Genomic DNA, 20,906 nt, shown 5'->3' on the forward strand with positions numbered 1-20,906 from the left:
CGAGAGAAACGTTTTGCACACACATTTGCTGTGGGTGGTGTTCAACCTAAGTTTCTTCTGGCAGTTACTTTGATCTGCTCCCTGTCCACATTTTCCGCTAAGGCTTTTGTGGATTCGGGAGCGGCTCTGAATCTGATGGACTAGGATTTTGCTAAACGTTGTGGGTTTCCTATGACACCTCTGCGGACGCCTATCCCTTTGAGGGGTATTGATGCTACTCCTTTGGCGAAGAATAAACCTCAGTATTGGACCCAGGGGGTAATGCGGGTCGCCCCAGACCATCAAGAAAATTGCAGCTTATTGTTGTTGCATAATTTGCATGATACCATTGTTCTGGGTTTTCCCTGGTTGCAAATCCATAATCCAGTTTTGGATTGGAAATCTGTGTCTGTGGTGAGTTGGGGTTGTCGGTGTGCCCTTAGTGACGCTCCTGTTTTCTCCACCTCTCCCCAGTCGCATGATGTTCCTGACTATTTGGCTGATTTTTATGATGTATTTAGTGAGAATGAGTCTGCGTCTTTGCCTCCTCATAGGAGTTATGACTGTGCAATTGAGCTGAGCCCTGGGTGTAAATTTCCCAAGGGTCGTCTTTTCAATTTATCTGTACCAGAGCACGAGGCTATGCGATCCTATATTAAGGAGTCATTGGAAAAGGGTCATATTAGGCCATCCTCTTCACCCTTAGGTGCTGGTTTTTTTTCGTGGCCAAGAAAGATGGTTCATTAAGGCCTTGTATTGACTATCGTTCCCTCAACAAGATTACTGTTAAATATCAGTATCCGTTACCCCTGAGATCTGATCTATTCTCCAGAGTTAAAGGTGCAGCTGGTTTACCAAGCTTGACCTCAAGGGGGCGTATAATCTTATTCGCATTAAGCATGGGGATGAATGGAAGATGGCGTTTAATACTCCGAAGGGACATTTTGAGTACCTGGTGATGCCTTTTGGGCTCACTAATGCCCCTTCTGTCTTCCAGTGCTTCATGAATGATATTTTCCGGGACTTGGTGGATAAATTTTTGATCATCTATCTGGATGATATTTTGATCTTTTCCAAGGATTGGGACTCTCATGTGTAACATGTTCGGACTGTGTTCCGGATTTTGAGGGAGACTTCCCTGTATGTTAAGGGATTGAAATGCCTTTTTGGTGTACAGAGGATTTCATTTTTGGGATTTATTTTGTCTCCGTCAACTATTGAAATGGACCCGGCCAAGGTACAGGCCATTTATGATTGGGTTCAGCCCACTTCTTTGAAGGCCCTCCAGAAGTTTTTGGGTTTTGCTAATTTTTATCGTAAATTTATAGCTAATTTTTCTGGTATTGCCAAACCATTGACTGATTTGACTAAGAAGGGTGCTGATGTGCTGAATTGGTCTTTGGAGGCTGTTTCTTCCTTTCAGGAGCTGAAGCGGAGGTTCACTTCTGCTCCGGTTTTGCGGCAACCTGATGTCTCACTCTCGTTTCAGGTAGAGGTGGACGCTTCTGAGATTGGTGCGGGAGCTGTTTTGTCCCAGAAAGATCCTGTGACATCTAAAATGAATCCCTGTGCTTTCTTTTCCCGAAAGTTCTCCCCATCCGAACGTAACTATGATGTGGGGAATCGGGAACTGTTGGCCATGAAATGGGCATTTGAGGAGTGGAGACATTGGTTGGAGGGAGCTAGACATCAAGTCGTGGTCCTTACTGACCACAAGAATTTGATTTACCTTGAATCGGCCAAACACTTGAATCCTAGACAGGCTAGGTGGGCCTTGTTTTTCACACGTTTTGATTTTGTGGTCTCTTTTCTTCCGGGCACTAAGAATGTCAAGGCAGACGCCCTCTCTAGGAGTTTCCTTGCTGATTCTCCTGTTGTGACTAAGCCTGCTACCATCTTAGGTGAGGGGGTAGTTCTTTCTGCCATCTCGCCCGATTTGAGACGTGCTCTGGAAGAGTTTCAGGAGGACAAACCTGAGCATTGTCCCATTGTAAAATTGTATGTTCCAGACCAGTGGAGGAAGAGAGTAATGTCTGAAAGTCATTGCTCTGCATTGGCTGGTCATCCAGGTATTTTTGGTACTAGAGATTTGGTGAGTCGGTCTTTTTGGTGGCCCGCCTTGTCTCGTGATGTCAGGAATTTTGTGCAGTCCTGTGGGACTTGCTCCCGGTCTAAACTTTGTTCTCACTCTAGTGGGTTGTTGATGCCTTTGCCGGTGCCCAGGAGGCCATGGACCCATATTTCAATGGATTTTACCTCTGATATGCCTGTCTCTCAGAGAATGACTTATTTGGGTGATTTGTGATAGATTCTCTAAGATGGTCCATCTTGTACCACTCCCTAAGTTGCCATCTTCCTCAGAGTTGGTGCCCTTGTTTTTGCAACAGGTGGTTCGCTTGCATGGGATTCCTGAGAACATTGTGTCTGACAGAGGAGTTCAGTTTGTTTCTAGATTTTGGAGGACTTTCTGTTCCAAGCTGGGTATTCAGTTGTCCTTCTCCTCTGCGTTTCATCCTCAGACCAATGGGCAGACGGAGAGAACAAACCAGACTTTGGAGCCTTATTTGAGATGTTTTATTTCTGCTGATCAGGATGATTGGGTTTCATTTTTGCCCTTGGCCAAATTTGCTTTAAATAATAGAGCTAGTTCTGCCACTTTGATGTCACCTTTTTTTTGTAACTTTGGGTTTCATCCTCGATTCTCTTCAGGGCAGGTGGAGTCTTCTGCCTGCCCAGGTGTTGACACTGTGGTGGAGAGAATGCACCAGATCTGGGACCAGGTGGTGGATAAGTTGTCTCTCTCCCAGGAAAAGGCCCAGCGGTTTTCCAACCGGCATAGGACCATTGGTCCCCGGTTTAAGGTGGGTGATATGGTTTGGTTGTCATCAAAGAATATCTCTATGAAGGTGGCTTCTCCAAAGTTTAAACCTAGATTTATTGGACCTTACAAGATCTTGGAGATTCTTAATCCGGTCTCTTTTCGTTTGGCTCTTCCTGTTACATTCAAGATCCATAACGTGTTTCATAAGTCTCTGTTGAAGAGGTTTGTTGAGCCATTAGTTCCTGTGGTGGCACCTCCTGACCCTGTATTGGTTGAAGGTAATGTGGAATATGAGGTTGAAAAGATACTGGATTCTCGTCTGGCTAGACGGAGACTCCAGTATTTGGTTAAGTGGAAGGGTTATGGCCAGGAGGATAATTCTTGGGTCCCTGCATCCGATATTCATGCCGAAAGATTGGTTCGTGCTTTTCATCGGGCCCATCCTGATCGCCCTGGTGGCGTGGATGAGGGTTCGGTGACCCCTCCTCAAGGGGGAGGTACTGTTGTGAGTTCATTTTCCCCTTCACCTGTGATGTCTGATGAACTCCCTCTGCTGGTGAAGGGAAGTAGTGAAATTGAGTTGGATGGGAAGAACCTGTCATCTGAACAGGTGGAGTGTGATTGGACATCCAGAATCTCTGAGTGAATATAAGGCAGCCAACGCCCTGCAGGGTTGCTGGTGATCCTTTCTGCTCTGAGTTCTGGCATCCAGTTTAGTTCCTGTCTACTAAAAGCTAAGTTTTTGCCCTGCTATTATTCCATGAAATTTTGTCTGGTTTACTTAGTGTTTGCGTTCAGCCAGCCCTTGCTGGGACTGGCTGAATTCCATTTTTGTCTCTGATCAGTTCATCTATTTGCTCTGTTTTCAGAATATACCTGAGTGCTGATATAGAGTTTTTGAAGTCTAGTGACTTCAGGGCCTTTTTTCCTATCAGACTGTTGGGACATTTTTGGTAGGGTTTTTGCAGATTGCAGCCAGCATCTTTTCTGTCCTTTCCTATCTAGTTAGTTGGGCCCCATCATTTGCTCAGCCTGTCTTTCTGTCTGCGTTTGTATTTTCATCTGTTTTTCACCGACAATACATGTTGGGGGCTGTCTATTGCTTTGGGGTCTGCTCTGGGGCAGTTTAGATTTCCCCTTTCTTTCTTTAGGCTTATTTTGCTCTCCGGCTGTGACGAGGGGTCTAGTACCACCGTAGGAACCCCCCACGGCTACTGTTAGTTGTGGTGAATAGGATCAGGGGTCTGCAATCCGCTAGTTACCAACTTCTCCGGTTTTCTGGACTTAGCTTGTATTTTTGTTTTCTCCTCCTCCGGTGACTCATTCATAACACACGTCCTTGACCACTTTTCAGCCTGTCTGCCGCACTTCATGTCCTCAGAACTACCAACTCTTATCCTGGGAGACTTCAACATCCCCATTAACAGCCCTACTTCCACATCTGCATCCCAGCTTCTATCACTAACCACCTCTCTCGGCCTCTCACAGCGCTCAACCTCTGAGACACACAAAGACGGTAACACCCTTGACCTGGTCTTTGTCCGGCTTTGCTCAATCTCCTACCTAAATAACTCACCACTTCCCCTCTCTGACCACAATATTCTCTCCTTCACGCTCACAAATCCTCGCCCACCCCAGCACACTCCTACCTATCACACATTCAGAAATCTACAAGCCATTAACCCTCAGACACTTTCAGACTCCCTACAATCTTCCCTATCCCAATCTCCTCTTTTTCCTGTCCTAATCTGGCTGTTCATCACTACAACACACTCTTACAACCACCCTTGACCAGGTAGCGCCCCTCATCCTCAAAACCTCCAAACACAGAGTAAAACAGCCCTGGCTCACATCGCAAACTCAATTTCTCCAGCGATGCTCTAGGAGTGCTGAACGCTGACGGAGAAAAACCCGCACACCAGAAGACTTCATCCACTTCAAATTTATGTTAAGAACCTATAACGCTGCCCTTCACCTCGCCAAACAGACCTACTTCACCACCCTGATCTCCTCACTAGCCAACAACCCCAAGAAACTTTTTGACACTTTTCACTCCCTCCTCTGGCCAAAAGCACAAGCCCCTATCACAGACATTTGTGCTGATGACCTGGCCTCCTATTTTATAGAGAAAATAGATAATATCCGTCAGGACATCCGCTCCCAACCACCAAGTGCTGTGACTCCCATCCCTAATTGCATTTCCCCTGGCTCACTTTCCACATTTGATCCCATCACAGAAGAAGAAGTCTCCAGACTCCTCTCTTCTTCTAGCCCAACTACATGCACTACCGACCCCATTCCCTCACAACTCCTCCAGTCTCTCTCTCCAGTCATCACAACTCACCTAACTACAATCTTTAATCTCTCCCTCTCCTCAGGCATTTTCCCATCCTCCTTCAAACACTCTATCATTCTTCCATTATTAAAGAAACCTGCTCTCGACCCATGATGCACAAACAACTACAGACCAGTCTCCAATCTCCCCTTCATCTCTAAACTCTTGGAGCGCCTAGTCTACTGCTGCCTTACCCGTTACCTCTCCCCTCACTCCCTCCTAGACCCTTCACAGTCTGGCTTCCGACCCCTACATTCGACTGAAACTGCACTCATCAAAGTGACCAATGACTTTCTGACAGCAAAATGTAACGGTGAACACTCTCTGCTCATTCTTCTCGACCTTTCTGCAGCTTTCGACACTGTTGACCACCGTTTCCTACTCCATAGGCTCCAGTCACTAGGCATTAAGGAAATCTCTCTCTCCTGGTTCTCTTCCTATCTCTCTGACCGCTCCTTCAGTGTTTTGTTTGCTGGATCCACGTTATCTCCTCTTCCTCTCGCTGTCGGGGTACCTCAGGGCTCAGTCCTTGGCCCCCTTCTCTTCTCTCTCTACACGGCCCCAATTGGACAGACCATCAGCAGATTTGGCTTTCAGTACCATCTTTATGCTGATGATACACAACTATATACGTCATCCCCTGACCTTACCCCCGCTGTACAACAGAATGCCAGTGACAGACTGTCCGCAGTCTCCAACATCATGTCCGCTCTCTATCTGAAACTTAACCTCTCAAAACCTGAACTACTTCTGCTCCTGCCATCTACTAACCTCCCTAAATCTGTCATTTCCCTCTCCGTGGGTGGCACCATAATAACACCCCGGCAGCAGGCGCACTGTCTGGGTGTTATGTTTGACACCAACCTCTCCTTCACATCCCATATACAATCTCTTGCCCGCTCTTGCCACTTACACCTAAAGAACATCTCTAGAATCCGCCCTTTTCTCACCAGGGAAACAAAAAAACCCCTCATTGTCACTCTGATCCATTCCCGCCTGGACTACTGCAATGCCCTATTAATTGGCCTCCCCGCTACTCGACTTTCCCCTCTCCAGTCCATACTTAATGCAGCAGCCAGGGTCATCTATCTGGCTAATCGGTACTCGGACGCGTCCGCTCTTCGCCAGTCCTTACATTGGCTGCCCATTCATTATAGGGTTCAATTCAAAGTACTTGTTCTCACCCACAAAGCTCTCCACAGTGCGGCACCCCCCTACATCTCCTCCCTCATTTCCGTCTATCGGGCTAGCCGACCGCTGCACTCTGCAAAAGACTTTCGACTAACCTCTGCACTAATCCGCGCCTCCCACTCCCGACTCCAAGAATTCTCCAGCGCTGCGCCAATACTCTGGAATGCTCTACCCCAAGAAATTAGGACTATCCACAATTTGCACAGTTTTAGGCCCTCTCTCAAAACACATCTATTCAGAGCAGCCTATCACGTTCACTAATCAAAGTCATTTTATGTGCAAGTGTGAATATGTAGCCCATTCACTATCTCTGTCCCCCACCTTCTCAAGATGGCTGGACCATCATTGTAAATACATCATTGTAAATACACACCTGTACTTTGTATCTCCCCCACCTCATTGTAGATTGTAAGCTCTCACCAGCAGGGGCGGCTGATTTTACTTTAATTATTGTATTGTTAACGTTGTTACTTATGACTTGTGTTTTGAAACTGTTAAACTGTAAAGCACTGCAGAATATTTTGGCGCTACATAAATAAAGATTATTATTATTATTTTATCTACTAATAAAACCTATATATTTAGGCCACAGACAACAAGCAGTTTCCTCCTCGGAGTCGGCAGCTGAACACGTTCCTCACAGACTCATCTTCCATAACGCTAATTCTCGTCTCATTACCGACACTGGAATCGGCATTAGCAATACTGCAGGAGATATTCATTACACGCGACATGAGAAATAACTCCTTCATGATGAGGACGACATCTTCATCTCCTACTACGGCTCTAGAGACAGATTTGGCCAGAGTCGGTCACTGCCTCCATCCCCACCGGCCGTCTATATGAAGGTTTCCCGTCTTCCCCGCACTGGAATCTTCTATCACGTTAGATCTCAGCTCTGAGTCACACACAGAAGTTTGAGGCTTTTAGAAAAGATTTTTTGTTTCCACAAACACAACGGACAGAAATGATCTGATCCCAAAGTCTCCATGTACAGTGATTTATGGGGTTTATTTCTGGCCTTAGGCTTTCCTATATTACAAGAAAAACTCCAGAAAAAGCCGATATTAAAATGTTTCTAAAGAAAATTGGCTCCAACAATTCTTGTAAGAAGAAAAAAATAACAAAAAAGCAGGAGACACATTTTATAATTTTTGACATGTTAAACATTTATTAAAAAGAAATTAACTCTTTTTTGCCCCAGAACAAAGATGTACACCGCAGGGACGGCACAGGAGGGGCTGCAACAAAAACCCTGAAAAGCAAACATGACATCTAAGAAGGTGTGACAGAGTTTGGCTGAATGCCCCCCGCCTCCAAGTACTCGATAGTATGGGGCGGCCTAGTTACTCCGATACTTACATGCCTAATAATGGGGTCTGGGCTGCAATGTATGAAGGTCTATTAGGCCGGGCCAGAGGCAGCGTCCAATAAGTTACCTTATAACACCCCCATACACATTAGGCTAAAGTTCCATGAAAGCTCTGATTTCGGGGGGATTGGTCGACCATATAATGTATCTGGGGGCCTCCCGACAGATGATGTCAGGGCAGAGAAGGATCTGACATCCTGAATTTCAGAGGATAATCCGTCTGTTCTTCCTGTAGATAATCCTCCTCTAGAGGAGTCTGGAGGCGACTCTCTCATACAGACCACAGGAAAGCTGGAATATTTGTGTGTATGGGGGAGTCGGGAGAGATCGCCGTCTGCCAAATGACCGTTCAGCCAACTCTGATCTCATGTGTATGGGGCCGTTAGTATTATGTGGCGACCCTGAGGGTTCAGTCGCCACAGAGGTACTGCACCTCCTCCTGAGGTGTGGTACCCCACTATACAGGTAAGGTGGAGACACCTGACCACACTCCAACACCGGCACCCCCACACCACAAAGTAGTGTAGCAAAGCACCCTTTGGTGGCTCCCTGCTTGGAACACGAAACGTGCTGGGAGGCGGGTGGAGTTTAGTTTGCACTCAAAAGAGCGGGAAGAGTTTAGGATTTGGTCAGTCTGACAGAGTCAGAGGAGGAGAGAAGATCCCCGGAGTGGGATGGATGGAAGGAAGTGCTGCAGCCGACCTCAGTGACCTGGGTCCGCTGGCACAGGAAAGAGACATTATAGAAAGCCTGACTGTCCATGAGAAGGAAAGGATTGTACGGAACGTAAGGAGAGGAGGACTAAGGATTAGGGTTAGAGGAGAAGCCTTCCCAAGTTCACAGCGCAAGGCCGGGGTCCGGTCCCCGAGGTTGTATGGATACTAATGGTCCTGCAGCAGACACCGGCGGAATAGTAGTTGTCACCACTTTATTCCTACCCAAGACTTGCATGGTGAGTGAGCCGGGACTAGGTAGTAAGGAGTCCCCGAAGCAGGCTACAGCTGTCTGCCGTACAAGTAGAGTTCATAGGAACATCTGACAGGAGGAACTCCAGTGTAACTCAGTACTGTGAGTACTTCACTATAGGCGCAACAAGGGAGACGTTCAGAAAAGGCATATGTTGGCGGAGTGTTGGAAAGGAGTACTTCATCTTGCCTGGAAGTTGGCTGAGCTCCTGACCCAGAGGACAGCACGGATGCAGGCCCTTGTACCACAACAGACTGTGAGTAAAGCTTTGGAACTACATTCCCTGGTGTCCTCCACTTATTCCTGCGTCCACCTGCTCAGCACTGCTACATCCCTCGCGCCTGACACTGCACCATCTACGTGTCACTTCACCTACACTGCCCTTGGACTACAGCCCTGCCTGTGGAGGGCTATTACTTCATTGCTGCACCACACCATCTGTCCCAGAGGATCTGTCTGCAGCGTCGGCTTAACATCTTCATTGCCGAGCACCACAGGTGGCGTCACGAATAGTGTTGAGCGATACCATCCGATATACAGAAATATTGGATCGGATTGGATCGGCCCGATACCCAAAAAAGTATCGGTATCGCCGATTCCGATACCGGAAGTCCCATTCAAGTCAATGGGACAGAAATATCGGAATTAAAAAAGCCCCTTTCTTTCCTTGTACATCCAGTTCGGGAGGGGGGAAGAGTGTGGGCTGTGCGTGGGCGGACACTGTGCGTGTCTGTGTGTGCGGGCGGGGTCTGTATGGGCCTCTTGGGGGTCTGTACGGGCCTGATGGGGGTCTGTGCGGCCTTCCGGCGGTCTGTGCGGGCCTCTCGGGGGTCTGTACGGGTCTGATGGGGGTCTGTGCGGGCCTTCCGGCGGTCTGTGCGGGCCTCTCGGGGGTCTGTACGGGCCTGCCGGGGGTCTGTGCGGGCCTGCCGGGGGTTGTGAGTATGTGCAGGCATCGTCCGATGGGACTACAAGTCCCATCGGGCTATGACTGCTACAATGACAGTGATTGACACATTAGCCAATGATGGGACAGTAGTAGTCCCATCATCCGGCTAATGTGTTGAAGGTAAAAAATAAAAAACATACATACTACATACATACTACAGACATACTACATATATACAACATTCATACAACATACATACATACATACTTCATATATACTACATTAATACAACATACATACATACTACATACTACATGCATACTTCATATATACTACATTAATACAACATACATACATACTACATACTACATGCATACTTCATATATACTACATTAATACAACATACAGACATACTACATGCATACTACATATATACAACATTCATACAATATACATACTACATACATACTTCATATATACTACATTCATACAACATACATACTACATATATACAACATTTATACATACTACATACATACTACATGCATACTTCATATACCGTATACTGCATTCATACAACATACATACATACATACTACATACATACTTCATATATACTACATTCACACAACATATATACTACATACATACTTCATATATACTACATACATACAACATACATACTACATATATACAACATACATACATAGTACATACTACATACATACAACATACATACTACATACAATACATTCATACATTCATACAATACATACATACTACATTCATACAACATACTACATACATACTACATACATACAACATGCAACATATATACTACATACTACATACAATACATTCATACATTCATACAATACATATATACTACATTCATACAACATACTACATACATATAACATGCAACATATATACTACATACATACTACATACAATACATTCATACAATACATACTACATTCATACAACATACTACATACATACAACATGCTACAGACATACATACAACATACATACATACTACATTCATACAACATACATACATACATACTACATTCATACAACATACATACATACTTCATATATACTACATTAATACAACATACATACATACTACATACTACATGCATACTTCATATATACTACATTAATACAACATACAGACATACTACATGCATACTACATATATACAACATTCATACAACATACATACTACATACATACTTCATATATACTACATTCATACAACATACATACTACATATATACAACATTTATACATACTACATACATACTACATGCATACTTCATATACCGTATACTGCATTCATACAACATACATACATACTACATACATACTTCATATATACTACATTCACACAACATATATACTACATACATACTTCATATATACTACATTCATACAACATACATACATACAACATTCATACAACATACATACATACTACATACTTCATATATACTACATTCATACAACATAGATACATACTACATACATACTACATATATACAACATTCATACAACATACATACATACTACATACATACATACATACTACATACAACATACATACTACATTCATACAACATACATACATAGTACATACTACATACATACAACATACATACTACATACATACTACATACAATACATTCATACATTCATACAATACATACATACTACATTCATACAACATACATACTACATACATACAACATGCAACATATATACTACATACATACTACATACAATACATTCATACATTCATACAATACATACATACTACATTCATACAACATACTACATACATACAACATGCTACAGACATACATACAACATACATACATACTACATTCATACAACATACATACATACTACATTCATACAACATACATACATACAACATGCTACAGACATACAACATACATACTACATACAATACATTCATACAATACATACATATAGACATACAGTACATATAACATAGAGTACATACTCACCATCACTTGTCACTTTGTTCCCCGAAGCCAGTGTCATCTATGGAAAAAATTAGAAAATAACAAACAAGCGACATACTCCCTGATCCGCAGAAATCCACGAGGCTCCCACGCCGATTTCCTGTGGAGAACAGCAGCATCAGCTGATGCGACCACTCTCCAGGGGGCTCCAGGAATCCAATGACGGGAGGTAGGTACCGTCCGCACTGTATTCCTCCGCCACTGTAAAAAAAATAGTCCCTAGTCTCACTTTATGGCAAAAGCTGCGTGGGAACTTTCTCACACAGCAATGCCAAAAGTGAGACTAGGGACTAATTTTTTTACAGTGGCGGAGGAATACAGTGCTGAAGGATACCTACCTCCCGTCATTGGATTATTGAAGCCCCTAGAGAGCGGTCACATCAGCTGATGCTGCTGTTCTCCACGGGAAATCGGCGTGGGACACTCACTCGTGGATTTCGGCGGATCAGGGAGTATATCGCTTGTTTGTTCTTTTCTAATTTTTTCCATAGATGACACTGGCTTTGGGGAACAATGTGACAAGTAATGGTAAGTAAGTACTCTATGTTATATGTACTGTATGTCTATATGTATGTATTGTATGAATGTATTGTATGAAGTATGTATGTTGTATGTCTGTAGCATGTTGTATGTATGTAGTATGTATGTATGTTGTATGAATGTAGTATATATGTAGTATGTATGAATGTATTGTATGTAGTATGTATGTAGTATGTCTGTATCATGTTGTATGTATGTAGTATGTATGTATGTTGTATGAATGTAGTATACATGTAGTATGTATGTATTGTATGAATGTATTGTATGTAGTATGTATGCAGTATGTATGTAGTATTTATGTTGTATGTCTGTAGCATGTATGTAGTATGTATGTATGTTGTATGAATGTAGTATATATGTAGTATGTATGTATTGTATGAATGTATTGTATGTATGTATGTTGTATGTATGTTGTATGTATGTAGTAAGTATGTAGTATGTATGTATGTTGTATGAATGTAGTATATATGTATGCAGTATGTATGTTGTATGAATGTAGTATATATGTAGTATGTATGTTGTATATATGTAGTATGTATGTATTGTATGAATGTATGAATGTATTGTTTGTATGTATGTTGTATGTAGTATGTATGTAGTATGTATGCTGTAAGTATGTAGTATGTATGTATGTTGTATGAATGTAGTATATATGTATGTAGTATGTATGTATGTTGTATGAATGTAGTATATATGTAGTATGTATGTAGTATGTATGTTGTATATATGTAGCATGTATGTATTGTATGAATGTATTGTATGTAGCAAGTATGTAGTATGTATGTATGTATGTTGTATGAATGTAGTATATATGTAGTATGTATGTACAGTATGTATGTTGTATGAATGTAGTATATATGTAGTGTGTATGTACAGTATGTTGTATGAATGCAGTATATATGTAGTATGTATGTTGTATGAATGTAGTATATATGTATGTATGTTGTATGAATGTAGTATGTATGTAGCATGTATGTAGTATATATGTATGTTGTATGAATGTAGTATGTATGTAGCATGTATGTAGTATATATGTATGTTGTATGAATGTAGTATATATGTAGCATGTATGTAGTATGTATGTATGTCGTATGAATGTAGTATATATGTAGTATGTATGTTGTATGAATGTAGTATATATGTAGTAGGTATGTAGTATATATGTATATTGTATGAATGTAGTATATATTTAGTATGTATGTAGTATGTATGTATATTGTATGAATGTAGTATATATGTAGTATGTATGTTGTATGAATGTAGTATATATGTACTATGTATGTAGTATATATGTATATTGTATGAATGTAGTATATATTTAGTATGTATGTAGTATGTATGTATATTGTATGAATGTAGTATATATGTAGTATGTATGTAGTATGTTTTTTTTTTTTTTACATTCAACACATTAGCCGGATGATGGGACTACTACTGTCCCATCATTGGCTAATGTGTCAATCACTGTCATTGTAGCAGGCATAGCCCAATGGGACTTGTAGTCCCATCGGACAATGCCTGCACACACACACAACCCCTGGGAGGCCCGCACAGACCACCGGCAGTCTACACAGACCCCCGGCAGCCGGTACAGACCCCCGGCAGGCCCGTACAGTCCCCCGAGAGGCACGTACAGACCCCCGGCAGGCGCGCACGGACCCCATCAGGCCCGTACAGACCCCCGAGAGGCCCGTACAGACCCCCGAGAGGCCCGTACAGACCCCCGAGAGGCCCGTACAGACCCCCGAGAGGCCCGTACAGACCCCCGAGAGGCCCGCACAGACCACCGGAAGGCCCGCACAGACCACCGGAAGGCCCGCACAGACCACCGGAAGGCCCGCACAGACCACCGGAAGGTCCACACAGACCGCGCATCATGATGCGCACAGACCGCGCATCATGATGACATCATTTCAGCAGCCAATCACAGCCACAACAGTGGCTCATTGCATTATGGGGACTTCCAATTCCGGTATCCGATATTGAAAAAATATCGGTACTCGGTATCGGAATTCCGATACAGCAAATATCGGCCAATACCCGATATTTGCAGTATCGGAATGCTCAATACTAGTCACGAATCATTCATTCATAAACTGTAACTATCAGAAGCACACTGAACACATTCCCTCTTTACAATGCGCGCCCAGGGCCACGGGCCAGGTCCCAGCTGCCGTGACATCTCCCATTGAAGCTCATCGGGCCCGGTACTGAGTACCCCGCCAGCCCTAGGAGGGCGACCCAACTACACTGACAGGCAGTGATGATACACGGCACTACAGTAGTACAGGGAATCACCAGAGCCATCAGAGGCTTGTATGTTGTATGATCGCACTGATCAGAGGGGTTTAAAAATGGTTTAAAGTGGAAAAAATATCACAGTTTCAGCAACAAGAAATATCTGTCATCTACCTGATGATGCTGAGGAACACTGGGATCTTCTTGGTTACAGTCCTGTGGAAGAAGAGGACGGGGACATCTCTCTGGTGTTGTCCTCTTACTGGATAGATCTGGAGGAAACACATACAGGGACTGAATTCATTCTCTACATACAGATAATTATAGGCCGTGTGTATTTAGTCCTGTCTATTACCTGGAGATGTGAGGGGCTGGGGAACCTCCATTATGACATTCTTGTATAGATCTCTGTGTTCTTCTAAATACTCCCACTCCTCCATGGAGAAATAGACAGCGACATCCTGACACCTTATAGGAACCTGACACATACAATGATACCGTCATCCCCCCGATCCCTTCATAGCGTTACTGTATAATGTCCCAGCATTCCCAGCAGTGTCACCTCTCCAGTCAGCAGCTCAATCATCTTGTAGATGAGTTCTAGGATCTTCTGGTCATTGATGTCCTCATGGATCAGGGGGTGAGGTGGAGGCCCCGTGATTGGGCTCAGGGGTCTTCCACATCCCTCAGACACAGGGTCCTGACAGCGATCACTAGAGGTCTTCTTCACCACTGTGTATTCCTGGTTATGGAGAGACACATTAATAAATCTCACTACAGACATTTCCAGAGTCCTCACCTCTCCAGTTCTGTCCATCTGTTATTCCCATAGATAAGAATGATGTAATGTGACGTCATCAGAATCTCTCACCTCTCCAGTGAGACGGAAGAGGATCTCTAGGGTGAGGTGTAACATCCTCTCCGCCATCTTGTCTCTGTCCATATCCATCCTTGATGGGTAAATCAGGAAAATTCTCTTCTGTAGAAGATCTTCACTGAGAGGATCCGATATTGTAGAGACCTGAATGAGAAGAAGATGATCCGATGTAACATCATAAGAATCCTGTGTAATAATACAATTACTGGAGATAATAAGGGAAACATATGAGGAGATTTATTATCTTACAGGGTTTAGTTTTCTCCCCTGACATCTACTAATAAAACCTATATATTTAGGCCACAGACAACAAGCAGTTTCCTCCTCGGAGTCGGCAGCTGAACACGTTCCTCATAGACTCATCTTCCATAACGCTAATTCTCGTCTCATTACCGACACTGGAATCGGCATTAGCAATACTGCAGGAGATATTCATTACACGCGACATGAGAAATAACTCCTTCATGATGAGGACGACATCTTCATCTCCTACTGCGGCTCTAGAGACAGATGTGGCCAGAGTCGGTCACTGCCTCCATCCCCACCGGCCGTCTATATGAAGGTTTCCCGTCTTCCCCGCACTGGAATCTTCTCTCACGTTAGATGTCAGCTCTGAGTCACACACAGAAGTTTGAGGCTTTTAGAAAAGATTTTTTGCTTCCACAAACACAACGGACAGAAATGATCTGACCACAAAGTCTCCATGTACAGTGATTTATGGGGATTATTTCTGGCCTTAGGCTTTCCTATATTACAAGAAAAACTCCAGAAAAAGCCGATACTAAAATGTTTAAAATTAATTTGCAAAGGATCATTCAGTTGAGTGCCAAGTTATTTTATTATTCACTCTGGTCTGGGTAACCTACTTGTGCACCTTGTGGTTGTGCCACGCTATATTTGACACAGGGCCAGAGGCAGCGTCCAATAAGTTACCTTATAATGCCCCATACACATTACACTAAAGTTCCATGAAAGCACTGATTTCGGGGGGTCTGACCGACCATATAATGTATTTGGGGGACTCCAGACAGATGATTTCATGGCAGAGAAGGATCCGGCATCCTGAATTTCAGAGGATAATCCGTTTGCTCTTCCTGTAGATAATCCTCCTCTAGAGGAGTCTGGAGGCGACTCTCTCATACAGACCACAGGAAAGCTGGAATATTTGTGTGTATGGGGGAGTCGGGAGAGATCGCCGTCTGCCAAATGACCGTTCAGCCAACTCTGATCTCATGTGTATGGGGCCGTTAGTATTACACTGACAGGCAGTGATGATACACGGCACTACAGTAGTACAGGGCATCACCGGAGCCAACAGAGGCTTGTATGTTGTATGATCGCACTGATCAGAGGGGTTTAAAAAAGGGTTAAAGTGAAAAAAAAATCACAGTTTCAGCAACAAGAAATATCCATCACTATATGGAAAGCAGAGTCACTGCACAATGTTAGTTACGTCACGTCCATAACTACTTTATTATACTCTATTATCCTGTACACAGTGGAGTAGATAGAAATCACAGATCACACAGCAATAACTGGAATTGGACCCTCCAACGCAAAGAAAAAAAAAATCTCTCTATCTATATACACTGTTCAAAAAAAATAAAGGGAACACTTAAACAACAGAATATAACTCCAAGTAAATCAAACTTCTGTGAAATCAAACGGTCCACTTAGGAAGCAACACTGATTGACAATCAATTTCACATGCTGTTGTGCAAATGGAATAGACAACAGATGGAAATTATTGGCAATTATCAAGACACCCTCAATAAAGGAGTGGTTCTGCAGGTGGGGACCACAGACCATATCTCAGTACCAATGCTTTCTGGCTGATGTTTTGCTCACTTTTGAATGTTGGTTGTGCTTTCATACTCGTGGTAGCATGAGACGGACTCTATAACCCACACAAGTGGCTCAGGTAGTGCAGCTCATCCAGGATGGCACATCAATGCGAGCTGTGGCAAGGTTTGCTGTGTCTGTCAGCATAGTGTCCAGAGGCTGGAGGCACTACCAGGAGACAGGCCAGTACACCAGGAGATGTGGAGGGGGCCGTACGAGGGCAACAACCCAGCAGCAGGACCGCTACCTCTGCCTTTGTGCAAGGAGGAACAGGAGGAGCACTGCCAGAGCCCTGCAAAATGATCTTCAGCAGGCGACAAATGTTCATGTGTCTGCACAAACGGTTAGAAACCGACTCCATGAGGATGGTCTGAGGGACCGACGTCCACAGATGGAGGTTGTGCTCACAGTTCAACACCGTACAGGACGCTTGGCATTTGGCACAGAACACCAAGATTGGGAAATTCACCACTGGCGCCCTGTGCTCTTCACAGATGGAAGCAGGTTCACACTGAGCACATGTGACAGACGTGACAGAGTCTGGAGACGATGTGGAGAGCGATCTGCTGCCTGCAACATCCTTCAGCATGACCGGTTTGGCAGTGGTCAGTAATGGTGCGGGGTGGCATTTCTTTGGAGGCCACACGATGTTGGGCTGTGAGCACAACCCCCATGGAGACACAATTGTGCCTTTACCTGGAGATAAATTCCCAGTGGGGGCAATTTCCAAAACGCAATAACTTAAGTGGGGAATTCAGCTCTTTTCACACTTAAGGGATCTGTATATGGAGTCTACAAACTACAGTGGGGAAATAAGGATTTGTTACGCTGACAATTCTGGAGCTAAAGTCACATTTTTGTGAGGGAATAAAGTAAAATTGTCATTTTTTCCTTCCACATTGCTTATATTCCTGTCACACTATCCAAATTCAGATATTGTCCTGTCAGAAAGGAGAATACAGGGAGCGAAAGAGTTAATAGGACTCACAGGAGGAACCGGCCCAGAAAGCAGAAGATCCAGGAGTGTCCTCCACATATATGACTGCTCTGTGCACACAGGACCTGTGATGAGGTCACAGGAGGGGAGGAGTCAGGGGTCACATGATCAGGGGCCTCAGTGTGTGCAGGACTCAGTGTGCTGGAGCGCTCCCGATAATCAGCTGCATGTGTCACGCTCTTTGATAGTCACAGCACCTGCATGGAGGGCGACACATGCAGCTGATTATCGGGAGCGCTCCAGGGATCCGGGGTCCCGATGCAGCTATTCGGTAAGTGATATTAGCCAATAACAACTTCTCCAACGATATTCGCTCATCTCTAGTAATAACAGCTCAAAGAAATTCACCGAACTTTTCATTAAGTTTAATAGCGAGACCCTATTAAATATTGAGCACCAGCGGGATGAAGCATTGACAGTGGCATGTAAAAGTGTGGGCGCCCCGAGTCAAAATGACTGTTATTGTGAGCAGTAGTAAGATGAAGATGAAATGATCTCTAAAAGGCCGAACCTCTAAGACGACACATGGCCTTTGTATTTTAGGCAAAAATAATAGTTATAAAATATATATATAGAGAGACATATTTTACAATTTCATAATTGCAAAAAAGAAAAAGGGGCGATGCAAAACTATGGGCACCCTTGGAGATTTGTGCACTGAGATAATTTTGACCAAGATTTCACAACTCAATTAGCTTGTTAGGGTTATGGTGAGATCACATGGTGACCAGGAGCTACAGTCTGAGGAAAGGGCTATAAAGCCTTCACTACACCCCTGTACAGCTGTATAATGAGGCCCAGGCTTTATAGTGAAGGGACAGGAGTGAGGGCCTGTGCCTAGGAGCTACAGTCTGAGGAATGGGCTAAAAAGCCTTCACTAGGCCCCTGTACAGCTGTATAATGAGGCCCAGGCTTTATAGTGAAGGGACAGGAGTGAGGGCCTGTGCCCAGGAACTATAGTCTGAGGAAAGGGCTAAAAAGCCTTCACTAGACCCCTGTACAGCTGTATAATGAGGCCCAGGCTTTATAGTGAAGGGACAGGAGTGAGGGCCTGATCCCAGGAGCTACAGTCTGAGGAAAGGGCTAAAAAGCCTTCACTAGACCCCTGTGCAGCTGTATAATGAGGCCCAGGCTTTATAGTGAAGGGACAGGAGTGAGGGCCTGTGCCCAGGAGCTACAGTCTGAGGAAAGGGCTAAAAAGCCTTCACTAGACCCCTGTACAGCTGTATAATGAGACTCAGGCTTTATAGTGAAGGGACAGGAGTGAGGGCCTGTTCCCAGGAGCTACAGTCTGAGGAAAGGGCTAAAAAGCTTTCACTAGACCCCTGTACAGCTGTATAATGAGGCCCAGGCTTTATAGTGAAGGGACAGGAATGAGGGCCTGATCCCAGGAGCTACAGACTGAGGAAAGGGCTAAAAAGCCTTCATTAGACCCCTGTACAGCTGTATAATGAGTCCCAGGCTTTATAGTGAAGGGACAGGAGTGAGGGACTGTTCCCAGGAGCTACAGTCTAAGGAAAGGGCTAAAAAGCCTTCACTAGACCCCTGTACAGATGTATAATGAGGCCCAGGCTTTATAGTGAAGGGACAGGAGTGAGGGTCTGTGCCGAGGAGCTACAGTCTGAGAAAAGGGCTAAAAAGCCTTCACTAGATCCCTGTACAGCTGTATAATGAGGCCCAGGGTTTATAGTGAAGGGACAGGAGTGAGGGCCTGTTCCCATGAGCTACAGTCTGATGAAAGGGCTAAAAAGCCTTCACTAGACCCCTGCACAGCTGCATAATGAGACCCAGGCTTTATAGTGAAGGGACAGGATTGAGGGCCTGTGCCCAGGAACTACAGTCTGAGGAAAGGGCTAAAAAGCCTTCACTAGACCCCTGTACAGCTGTATAATGAGGCCCAGCCTTTATAGTGAAGGGACAGGAGTGAGGGCCTGTGCACAGGAGCTACAGTCTGAGGAAAGGGCTAAAAAGCCTTCATTAGACCCCTGTACAGCTGTATAATGAGGCCCAGGCTTTATAGTGAAGGGACAGGAGTGAGGGCCTGTGCCAAGGAGCTACAGTCTGAGGAAAGGGCTAAAATGCCTTCATTAGACCCCTGTACAGCTGTATAATGAGGCCCAGGCTTTATAGTGAAAGGACAGGAGTGAGGGCCTGATCCCAGGAGCTACAGTCTGAGGAAAGGGCTAAAAAGACTTCATTAGACCTCTGTACAGCTGTATAATGAGGCCCAGGCTTTATAGTGAAGGGACAGGAGTGAGGGCCTGTGCCCAGGAGCTCCAGACTGAGGAAAGGGCTAAAAAGCCTTCACTAGACCCCTGTACAGCAGTATAATGAGGCCCAGGCTTTATAGTGAAGGGACAGGAGTGAGGGCCTGATCCCAGGAGCTACAGTCTGAGGAAAGGGCTAAAAAGCCTTCACTAGACCCCTGTGCAGCTGTATAATGAGGCCCAGGCTTTATAGTGAAGGGACAGGAGTGAGGGCCTGTGCCCAGGAGCTACAGTCTGAGGAAAGGGCTAAAAAGCCTTCACTAGACCCCTGTACAGCTGTATAATGAGGCCCAGGCTTTATAGTGAAGGGACAGGAGTGAGGGCCTGTTCCCAGGAGCTACAGTCTGAGGAAAGGGCTAAAAAGCCTTCACTAGACCCCTGTGCAGCTGTATAATGAGGCCCAGGCTTTATAGTGAAGGGACAGGAGTGAGGGCCTGTGCCCAGGAGCTACAGTCTGAGGAAAGGGCTAAAAAGCCTTCACTAGACGCCTGTACAGCTGTATAATGAGACCAGGCTTTATAGTGAAGGGACAGGA

General features: G+C 44.5%; 1 protein-coding gene across 1 annotated transcript in view; it reads left to right on the top strand.

Moving 5' to 3' along the window:
- Positions 1 to 8,893: 8,893 nt before the first annotated feature.
- The window catches only part of LOC141047186 (uncharacterized), a 29,471-nt gene continuing 17,458 nt past the window's right edge, over positions 8,894 to 20,906 (top strand). Inside the window, exon 1 of the mRNA XM_073542142.1 lies at positions 8,894 to 8,920. Within this exon, the coding sequence (XP_073398243.1) occupies positions 8,894 to 8,920 (27 nt within the window). The remainder of the gene's footprint in view (positions 8,921 to 20,906) is intronic.

Source organism: Dendrobates tinctorius, unplaced genomic scaffold (genome assembly GCF_039654945.1).
Source record: "Dendrobates tinctorius isolate UK_male_01 unplaced genomic scaffold, ASM3965494v1 ptg000126l, whole genome shotgun sequence".
NCBI classification, from domain to species: Eukaryota; Metazoa; Chordata; class Amphibia; order Anura; family Dendrobatidae; genus Dendrobates; species Dendrobates tinctorius.